This window comes from Drosophila kikkawai, chromosome 3L (assembly GCF_030179895.1).
Source record: "Drosophila kikkawai strain 14028-0561.14 chromosome 3L, DkikHiC1v2, whole genome shotgun sequence".
Classification (NCBI taxonomy): Eukaryota; Metazoa; Arthropoda; class Insecta; order Diptera; family Drosophilidae; genus Drosophila; species Drosophila kikkawai.
Window position 1 is genome coordinate 5540896 of NC_091730.1, and position 10685 is coordinate 5551580.

General features: G+C 41.6%; 1 protein-coding gene and 1 long non-coding RNA gene across 2 annotated transcripts; one reads left to right on the plus strand and one right to left on the minus strand.

The window, feature by feature from the left end:
• Window positions 1-3255: 3255 nt before the first annotated feature.
• Window positions 3256-6186, minus strand: LOC108074023 (uncharacterized). The gene is made up of 3 exons (XM_017165891.3): window positions 5676-6186; window positions 4181-4819; window positions 3256-4108 (listed from the first exon to the last, which is right to left on the minus strand). The coding sequence occupies exons 1-3, from the start codon at window positions 5836-5838 to the stop codon at window positions 3627-3629; spliced, it is 1284 nt and encodes a 427-aa protein (XP_017021380.1). The 5' UTR covers window positions 5839-6186; the 3' UTR covers window positions 3256-3626.
• Window positions 6187-6206: 20 nt separating this feature from the next.
• On the plus strand, window positions 6207-9808 carry LOC138928332 (uncharacterized). Its single transcript, XR_011444853.1, has 3 exons — window positions 6207-6998; window positions 8800-9065; window positions 9126-9808. It is a non-coding gene; the product is annotated as an uncharacterized lncRNA (long non-coding RNA).
• The last annotated feature ends 877 nt before the right edge of the window (window positions 9809-10685 follow it).

Consider the following 10685-nt stretch of genomic DNA (forward strand, 5'->3'; position numbering starts at 1 on the left):
ATTATACAAAATCCAACCACTGTGGCAAGACCCAGGGACTAGACAAGAGTGCAAAAATGAGAAGACAGCCACATCATGGTTTTCCCTGGCAGACGGGGGAATTGGCTAGGATTTTGGTAGCACACCGCGGCACAGGTCTTTAAAGGGGCGAGGGGGGTGGGGGTGGCATTACACAGGTAGGGAGTTTGGGGGGGAAAATAGAGCGCCTCGAGAAGTGAGCAATTTGGAGCGTTTGTAACGCGGCGTTTGCCGACAAGCAGCGACGCAACCTGAGGCACACAAATTTTGGCAGCTCTATTAAGCGATGCCGCTCCGGATCCGGATCCGTATCCGGAAAATCGTCCTCCTTGCCCAGGCAAAGGACCCACCTTTTGGCCAAAAAACTTTTCTGTTTTCATTTTTTTTTTTATTTGTTTGCCTCTCTCACAGTTCGTTGATTTTCCGTGTGCCTGGGAAAAGGGTAACGGAACTTTCCCAAGAAAACTTGGCAATGTGTGTATGTGTGCGGATTTTGAAATGAATATGCATGGGCTTGGAAGCCAGGGGGGGGCGTGGCCTGAGGGGGTGAGGGGAGGAAAAACTCTTAGCAAAAGTAAATTTAAAAGTTTTTATGCGCTACTGTCGGCGTGTCCGCCTTGGAGATATGTATAAACACACGCATACATATAAACATACAGATGTATGAGTGGAGTGCGCACTTTTAGACAAGTTTTCTAGTTCTTTTACAAAAAATCCCCCCCACCGAAAACCCCGTTTTTCGATGCCGTAAAATGTGCGATAATTCACATAAGCATTCTTATCATGTGTGCGTGGCTGTGTGGGCGTGGAAAATGATTTGAGTGTGTGTGTTTATGTGTGTGTGTGTGTTAAGTGCGTGTGTATGCGTACTTCCTGCGGAAAGAAATCACCTAGCGAGCATTTAGGCGAGCGAAGTTTTCCCGGCTCACGTTCCACTCGAAAGCCATTACAGCGATCCCGTGCAAAAATATTAGTAGCCACTGTAATATAAAATGGAATATAATAATATAGAAACGTAATATATATAAGCTTATAATAGTTTATAAAAAATATTTAATATTTACTATATGGTTTTGAATCCATAGTTTTAGCAACCTCAAGCATTTCTTTCCCATTACAGTTTTAATTTTGATATAAAAACTTGTGAGTTATCAAGTAATAAACACAAAAATAAATTTAAGAATTTGATTTCTTGGGAATTTGTAAGCGGATAACACTAAATAATCCCCTGAGAACCATCCATAAGCATACTAAATGATTATTAAAGTCCCAAGACACAAATAAGAACTGGTGCGATATTATTTAATACATTTTTGTACCATAAAAAATATATACAAAATGAATAATCAGTATTTTTAAAGGAAAAATATGTATATATAAATATTTTTGTTTTTAATTTAATTTAATTTAATTTTTACAAATTAAAGATTTTATAAAGTTTTTTAAAGAAATTCAATATTAAAAGGAAACTACCAGAAGAATTCCATACATATTTTATACACTTGATATATTTTGTAAATTTTTATATATGCATTTTCTTTATTTTATATATTATATACAATTTATAAATTTTATAATTTTTTACACATATTTTTAAAAAAATCAAAGGAATAAAAATAATCAATAAAATTCCAAAAAAAACAATCAGAGTTCCTTTTTAAAAAATAGTTTCACATTCGTTTCCCTTGGAATCCTTTAAAGCAAACAAATCGCGTTATTTCCAATCTTGGGTCCAGGATCCTGAGTCCTGGATCCTGGTTTCTGGCACCTGGCTCATGACTAACATTTTCGCACGTACGCATCCGAAAACCATTTAAATAACGCTCCATCATCTAACCCACCTTCGGCTGTGGGGAAACTTTTACACGGCAGCACTGTTGCTCCGGGCTGCTGCGCTTCATGGACTCCTGGATGGTTTTGGTTGGGTTTCCACACCCCCTCTTTTCTAAAGCGCTTTTCCGACCCGCCACTCGGTTCGGCACTTGAACAAAAATGTAAACTTAAAGTTTAGAAAATCGCCAAAGGGGGAGATCTCTTTATACATAATTGCCATGAGTATTTATAAAGTATAAAAAAATACAAAAAATTCTTGTAATAAATTAAATTAGTATTTAATATTTGAAAATTAAATTATAGATTTTATTTAGTTTTTAGTAAAATTATTAAAATATAAATATTACATTTTAATATACGACTTTGCAAAATAGAAAAATATGCTTGCTTCTTAAACTTTTAAAATTCCAAATTAAATTCTTTAAAACCTAAAATATATATTATTATTATTTTTTGATTTTTATATTTTTTTATTTCCACAATTAATTTTTCCCAGTGCATCTGGTTGGCGTTGATAAATGCACGGAGCATAAAAGTTTGAACAAACTACTTGAGTTTTTAGGCAAATTTTCGCCTCGAACTAGAACGTATAAAACGTAGCCAACTACTTTCCACTTTACCTGGCGGCGTGCCACGCCCCCCGTTACCGCACTGCACCGCCCCCGGGCCCCGTCACGCCCCCCTTTTACAAATCGCTGGGCCCATTAGAGGCTTGGCAAAAACGCCGCTAAATGCGACGTGAATTATTTAAGGCACGTGTGTTGTGCAGAATGCGGCAAATTCGACAGTGAAATGCATTTATTATTGAAGATATTGTCGGAGTCTGCGGGGGGCGTTCGGAGTGGGCGGGGGAATCCTTTTGGCCAATTATGTGGGCCAAAGCGCCCGAGTTTTGGGTGGATTCTCCAAAGGGGGTATATACATATATTTTGATAAACGTTTTACAGTTTGAGAACTTTTCTTTTCTGCGCTGGCACGTGATTGGAATTACGCGTGTTCCTCCATCGTCCTTGGCCCCCAGCCAAGAATTCGAAGGATTCTGGCTAAAAATTTACACAAATCCACAAAATGCTGGAAACAGAGCTTTATTGGATGACTCTCTAAGTGTGTGTGTGGCATATGTTTGCGAATTTTGGCAATCGACAAATGTTGCACACACTGTGAGAATTAGCATAATTTAGTTTTCGCGTCCCCGGGGGCGTTCTCGAAACCGGAATCCTTCGCATCTCATCACGATTATCGAAATTGATTGAGTGCAGGAGTCCTTCAGGTGGAATAAATCGTGAATTTGGTGAAATATATAGCCGGCAATCTAAGCAAATTGATATTGATACCAATCCAAGATAATTGTGGTATTAATTTTGAGTCCTGAAATCCTAAAAAAAACCCTAATAAAACTCAATATTATATTTTTAACATTATTTAATGTATTCAATTACAGAGTTATAGAAAAATGGAATTACAAAAAGGTTTTACAATAGATGTTTTACAATAGATGTGAGTATGTAGTGGTGTGGCTAATGGTTTTACATCTGGCGATTATTTATGGACGTGAGAAGTCCGTCTTTCCGTAAACCCCTAGGCTAAGCCTGAGAAAATTTCTTTACATGATTTGATCAATTAATAAACTTTAAAAACCTTTTCACATTAATAATAGAAAAGAATTATTTAAAGTACTTTAAAAGTATACGAAATTTACAACTGGAACATCTCAATTATTCAAATATTTCTCAGGCAAACCGAGGGCTTTTAGTGTCTCTCATTTTTCTCAGTCTTCAGTTGGCCGCTGGCTCGCCAGCGCCATGGACGTGGAGTATCATCTCAAAGGGATCCCACTCCAGATCGGACTCGTGCTTGACTCGACGACGAATGGCTTGTGGATGGTGTGGATGGTGCATGGCCAGCGGTGGATGGTGTCCCTCATGGTGGTGCTGCACCAATCCAATTGGCATATCCTGGGCATGCTCCACTAGACCGGCTGGTGGCGGCGGCGGTGGACGATAATGGTGTAGCTGCTGCGACGGATGATGCTGCGGCTGCTGGTGGTGCTGCTGTTCGCTGACTATCTCTTGAATCTGCTCCCGAGTCTGCTCGCGCTCATCGACCTTCTTCAGCAGAATTTCTCGCATAAAGCACATGCGATCAAAGTGTTCCCAAGTGGAGCGGAATCCTTGGTGGGAGTACTGCGCATGACGCTCCTTCTGCAGCTCGTCCACGTACCGCTGCTTTATGATAGACCAGCGGGTTTGCATCAGGGCTGGAAAGGAAAGGAAATGTGGATTTTTGTACCTCCCAATTCAGGAACTCATTTTCCAGTAGTGATACTTACTAGGAGTCAGTCCCATTTCGAGTGCCGCCTCCTTCCAAACGGCGGAGGTGCGGCTTTGGCCCTGTCCCTTTTCGCTTCGCTGGCGTCCCGCCCAAAGGGACGGACGGGCTTTGATGGCATCAATGATCCGGCCACGCATACTGTTGTGCAGCGAACTGGGTCGCCCCAATTTACGGGGCGGCGTTACTACCACCTCTGTGGCCACGGTCGCCGGCGGTGGCACCAATCCGGTAAAGGCAGTATATGTCATTCCCTGACTCTGGCCATGCGGCGGCTGAGCGATAAGATGTGGCAGTTGTGGGGCCGGGGGCGTGGCAGTTGTGGTCTGCAACCAACTGAAACTGCCGCTGGGTCGCCCACGTCCATGGGAGGCACTGGGCAAGGGAGGCGGTGGTGTAGGCGCAGCTGATTCCTCCCCAGCTGGAGGCGGAGCACCGCCAGTTGGCGGGGATTCGGAGGAAGAGGCACCGCCACCACCCGCCTGGGCACCCACTATCTTGGCCACCGTTATGCTGTACATGAAGGACATGGGCTCAAAGTGCTCCCACTTGGTGTTGAAGCGATCCTTGTGTAGAATCTGGCGGTGGACCAAGTTGTGGTAATGGTACTTCATCTGGCTCCAGATCGACTGCAGCTTGACTGGGTAAAGTAAGGGGGGGACCATACCATTGAAACTTATTATTAATTGTAATTATAAATAAAATATAAAAGTTTCTATTCTTAAATATCCGTAAGTCTTAATAGTCACAAAATAATATTTTAAAAATATGTCACTTCATAATATTTTTAATAACAAAAACAGACACTTTGTAATTTTAATTTATAATAAAAACAAAACCTAAACTAAATTAAAAAAAAAAACTTAAGTTTTTAGGGCAGAATTTCGTAAAAAAAAATACTATATTGAAAATACCCTACAATATTGAGTAGTGTGAACCTCTCAATAACATTTCTCAAAGTACATTACACCCGTCAATTATTCCCATTGCGATTGCTTCAATTTGCATTATTTAGTGGGGTAATTCCAATCGGACAGAGACCTTCTATTCCTATTCGACATGCCATGCCCTTTGGCTATATTTAGACGAAACACAGTAGTAAGCAAAGTTAGGAAAAAAAAAAAGGTGAAGAATGAGTACAGTTGCTACATTATTAAAATAGTTTTAAGGTAAAAGCAGCATCGAAACTACATTCATACGTGTGAAAATTACCAAAGGACTTTATTTTTGATTGAACAAATGATTACTTAGGAGCCATAGTCAAAAATATTGCAATTAACCAATTAATTAAATCATCTTTACAGAAAAATCTGCTCTCTTTTTCTCCACTGCATCCGGCAAAAAGGAATCCAAGGAAAAGAGAGAGCTCGAGTAGAGAGGAGCAAGCAAACAATAGTTGGAAATGGAAGAATAAAATAGAGCTTGAAAAAATGCAAGAGAGAGTGCGAACTCGGATTTGTATTCCTATCCCACTCGCTCCTGCACTGAGCACTCACCTGTCGGCACATGGCCGCCGAACTGCTCGGCGATCTCGGTCCACATTGGCGATGTGACGCTGCGGCACATGTGCAACTTGTTGTTGGAGTCCCAGATCTCCGGATACTTCTTGATCGCCTTTAGGAGCTGGGCGCGATTGACGAAAGGATCCTCCTTGGGCATGGTCACTGGAAACAGATCTAGGTGGGAAAGGAAATAAGGAACTGGTGCAGCAACTAGTCCCCGCCGAGTAGATTCCAAAAGGCAACGAGACAGCGCCGGCGGAGCACAACTGCGTCCTTTGACATCAATTATCGGCGAATAACTGAAAGTAGAGTTTGCAAAAATATGCGAATTGAAAATGAAAAGGCAGAGCGATTGAGGAAAATAGAGAAAACGATGACGGCGACGACGACGGCGACAGCGACGCCAGCTTTTGGTTGTAGTTGCTGTTGTTGCCCCGATGCCGAAGAGATTGGAAAGGCAGCGAAAGCGTACACGAGATGAGATACACAAAATGCAGGCGAGAAGAGAGAACAGGCAGAATGTGCAAAAAAAAAATACGGGGGAAAAAATAAAGCAGTCAGTTTTACATACAAAAGTCTTGGCTGGGCGTAGGTGTGACTGTGTGTGTAAGATGGCAAAGCGAAAAAGCAAAACAGACAAAGCAACAAGACCAAAGAGGAGACAGACAAAAAGCAACAACACGGAGACGGAGGAGCAGCAGAAAAGCAGCGACGGCAGCAGCGGAGAAGCAGAGAAGCTCAGAGCTGCAAAAACCGAAAAACAACTGAAAAGAAAAACAATGAAAGACGAAGGAGAAAAAACAGCGGGCTGGCAGCCCAAAAGAAAGGCCACGATAAACAAGCTACCTCTCTTTCGTTCACGCTCCCTCTCTCACACTCTCTTCCTCCCTGTCGCTCTGCTAGGAGAAGGCGGCTTGGAGCCATCGAAATGAGAAGAGTGGGAGTGGGAGGTGGGGGCGAGGAGGCAGAAAGAGCATTAGAAGCAGCGAAAAGCGAAACAAAAGAGCAGCGCCGACTGCAGAGTAAAGTGCAGGTCCGCAAAACAGAGAGCACTGAAATCCACGATGACCGAAGACGAGAGACACGGCTGGAGCCGGGGGGCAGGTGCGGATGGCAGGGAGGCAGAAAGCGGATGATGGAGAGGGAGGTAGAAGGAGACCCGGAGTCCGAAGCCCGGCTGTCTAAACCGGAGACCCAGCAGCAGCAGTAACACTAACAACAACTGCACCACGAACACGCAACAAAGCGACGAGGCAACCGACGAACGGTGCAACAGTCAGGCAAACGTGAAGGTGGCACTGGCACACTGCGTACATGGTCAGTACTGTCACAAGTAGCTTTAAACTTTAAATTTTAAGTTTAAATATAAGATAGCAAAGATGGGTAGTAAAATTTTTCAATAGGTGCAAGATTTGCTTGTTACTAGAATCATGATTTTACCATCTCACTTTATTTAAACCAAAGTAATCTAGCCTAGTTCAAAGTGCCATCACTAGTGGGTGGTTCTGTCGGTCGCCTGGTTGTTTGGTCGTTCAGTTTGCTCGTCGTTGGCCGTTTTGGGTGCTGTGCGTGTGCTTGTGTGTGTGCGAGTGTACGTGCAATGAACCCGCAACTACAACTGCAACACGAATGCAGCACTCACTCACACACGCCCACCCGCCTGCACACGCACACTGCAAATTGCAGTGGTATTGGCTAGCTTTCGTAGGCGCAGCAGCAGAGCCCAACGCAGGCAGCGTTCATTTACTCAGTGCCCCAGACCCCGATGCCGAGCAGCGACCCCCCACTCGCCCACCCCCCACTTACCCCGTCCCCTTCCCCCTAGCCATGGGGCGAGAGCGAGACTGCAAAACAAACGAGATTCGGCATAAATCAGAGGTGGTCAACTATTTACATAGTGGGGTGTTCGTTGGGTGCTCGGGAGCGGATTTGTGTTACTCAAAATAAACAAAACAAGGCATTTTGCAACGATTTCAAATTCAGAAATAAATCTAGTCGAGAATATGTGAGCATTTAGTGGTCGTAACGCAAGTCTTAATAGCATTCCAAATTGATGAAAGCAGCACTGACCTACCTATCTATGTATCTTTCTCGGGTTAGTTTTAAGCTTAGAGAAATCTAGATAATCTTTTTTTTTTATCATAGGAGGACTTTTATCCCTTTCTCTTTTCTTTAATGCATATTTTCATAAATCAGAATCTTTAAAGACAAATTTCATGACTTAAATCCTTGAAATAAACCCAAAGTAACTAGTCATAAATTATCTCTGGGTTTATGGGCCATTCTAAAATATTAATGTTAACGAGTTACACTTAAATATTAATTCAAGTACCCCATGTTTATGCACAAATCGTTTGACAACAGCAATTAGTTTGCTCCTCTATCTCAAAGGCTGTTCCACATAACAATTAATTTGTGGCATAAAAAAGAAGAATTAAAACGAGTCATATAAACCGACAGAGATGAAAGTCACTCAAGAATCAATTCGATTAGTGCCAATTGCTCGGTATATGATGTGACTGGGATGAAATGGGCCCTGTTTGCCGGCATAATTTAGCAATGAACTGGGCTCGGAATTGTTGGGGATGAGCTACTTAGCCGTGCCCCTGCTTAATTATTCAACGACAATGGGCAATTGTCAGTGGCGACTCTATCAATCCGAGATGGCCACTCCACCTCCACTGGCCCGGCCCCATCTCTGTGCATTCGTAATGCGGCTGTTAATGTTTTTAATGCCCTCAGTTTTATTGGCTACTGCTGCCAGATATCACTCTGGCTCTGTGTGTGTATCTGGGTAATGTATCTGCGAGATGCGTAACTATGAGCCTCCCTTGCCGAAAGCCGCATAATGAACGCACACGCACTTTCTTATCGGCCCAAAAAAATAGGGAGAGGGACCGGCGTCTTTAATTTTTATGGCAGCATAAATGGTCCACCGTAATTTGCTAGATTAGAATTAATTTGAGTCCGGGCAAAAGATACTTGTGAGTACAGTGGAGACTGATTTTGGTTGGAAACCACTAAACTGTAAGATCTTTTCTCTATAATATTTTATTAATTATTAAGTTATTCTATAAATTCCCAAAAATTTTGGATTTTTCATTATCCACTTTGTCAGGTTCTACTGTTTCCATAACTCGGTGTTCTGCCAATGTTCTTCTTGTGGACAAACTTCGACAGTAAAAAGTAATGTATCTGGGGATGGATCCCAGCCCCGGACGGCCGCACATCAACTGCAGGCAGATAAAAAGCGGAGCTGCTGAGTCGAGTCCCAGGTCCCAGGTCCCAAGTCCCCTCGGTTCCAGGTTCCAGATTGAGGTCCAGACCCAGGCACAGGGTCCACATCAATTGTCGTTCTGCGGATCTGCAGGAGGGATGAGAGAGGTAGTATCTCTGCTGTCTGTTGCCTTCGTTGGGTTTTTATTTTCATTTATGCTTTTTAAGTGCTTCATTAAAATCGCGTACGGCAGCGGGGCAGGGTGGCAGGGGGCGGAGGCGGAGAGACCTTTGTCAGCGTCATCATCGTGGCACACACAAGCAACAACAAAAAGTATCTTTCGGATACATGTCCAAAAAGCAACGAAAGAAAGCAACATGGCACAAACAAAAAACAAAAAAAAAAAAAAAAGGAAAAAAAAAGACAGCGACGTCGGTGAAAATAAATAAAAAGAATTAAATCCAAACATGTTTTTACTCAGTTCGCTTTGTGGCTCTGGCTATGCCTTAAACAAAAAGCCAAAATAAGTGGAAAAAACCAAAGCAAATCCAACAACACACAAAGAAAAGCTAGAATTAAATAATGAATGTATTTATAAATATATTTTAAAATATTGTTAAATTTTATTAAAGAGCAAGAATTAATATTAGATTGATTAGAGTGTTTAAGCTTTGTCTTATATTTATTTTATACACTGGATCACACAATTTCTCCCTGTGCAGTCCTTAGGCTTCAGGCTAAAACTCCAACTTCAATCGCAGCTCCAACTCCGGTTTCAAGCCTATGCCCCCCCTGCATCTGTATCTGAATCTCTAAGTGACTGTGTGCTGTTGTATGTATCTTCGACTGCGTGGCTATAAGTGTGCCCCGTTCAAGAGGCAAAAAATAAAATCATACAAGAAGTAAAGTAGAAATAAAAGGCCTCGACAACCTAATACTTAATATTTAAGAATTTTATAAATAAATTTAAATTACAATTAATATTTTAAATAAAGAAATAAAAGCAACAACCATCTTTTAAAAAATATTATAAATATTACTCTATGTTTCTGAAGTTTCTGTATTTTTAATCGTTGATAACCTTATTTATTTTCTGTCTAGATCGATGCATCTTCATTTCCCTCTGTCCCAGCTTCCCTTCAACCTAAGATACCCTTGCCCTCTTCAAGTACCGGGTATTTAAGTCAGAAAACAGCATTAAGCATCTTGTTGTTGTTTTTTAAGGTGCGCATATAAAGAGGCCTTAACAGCCAGGCCATCCGACCAGTCGTCGGTCCGTTTCCCCATCAGTGAGTGAATCACAGTGGATTAGGTCGATGAAGAGCGCTGTCAAAAATATGTACATGCAACGGATTAGGCCTAGCCTATGTGATATGTGGTTGATGGAGTAAGCCCCATTATTATTTAATTCAATTGAATACCATTCTTTAATTTGACTTTTTTGACATTACAAATCTTTGTGAAGAAATAATGTCTTGAATATTAAAAGTTTAGGTTCTAAATAGGACTTTACTACTTAAATATTCATATAGGATTATGGAATGGTACATTTTTAAAAACTATATATTTTTGGGAATAATATATATATATATTTTACCAATATATATTTGTATAAATAATTAAATAATACCACAAAAACCCAAACCTTTGCCCATTGTGCAATACCACCGATCGCCAACATCAGAGATAATACAACAGCAACAAAAACAGCAACTTGAACAGCGCAGAGGATCGCATTTAAGGCGCAGCATCCCCATCCGAGAAGCGTATCCATCCGCACCGTGGTC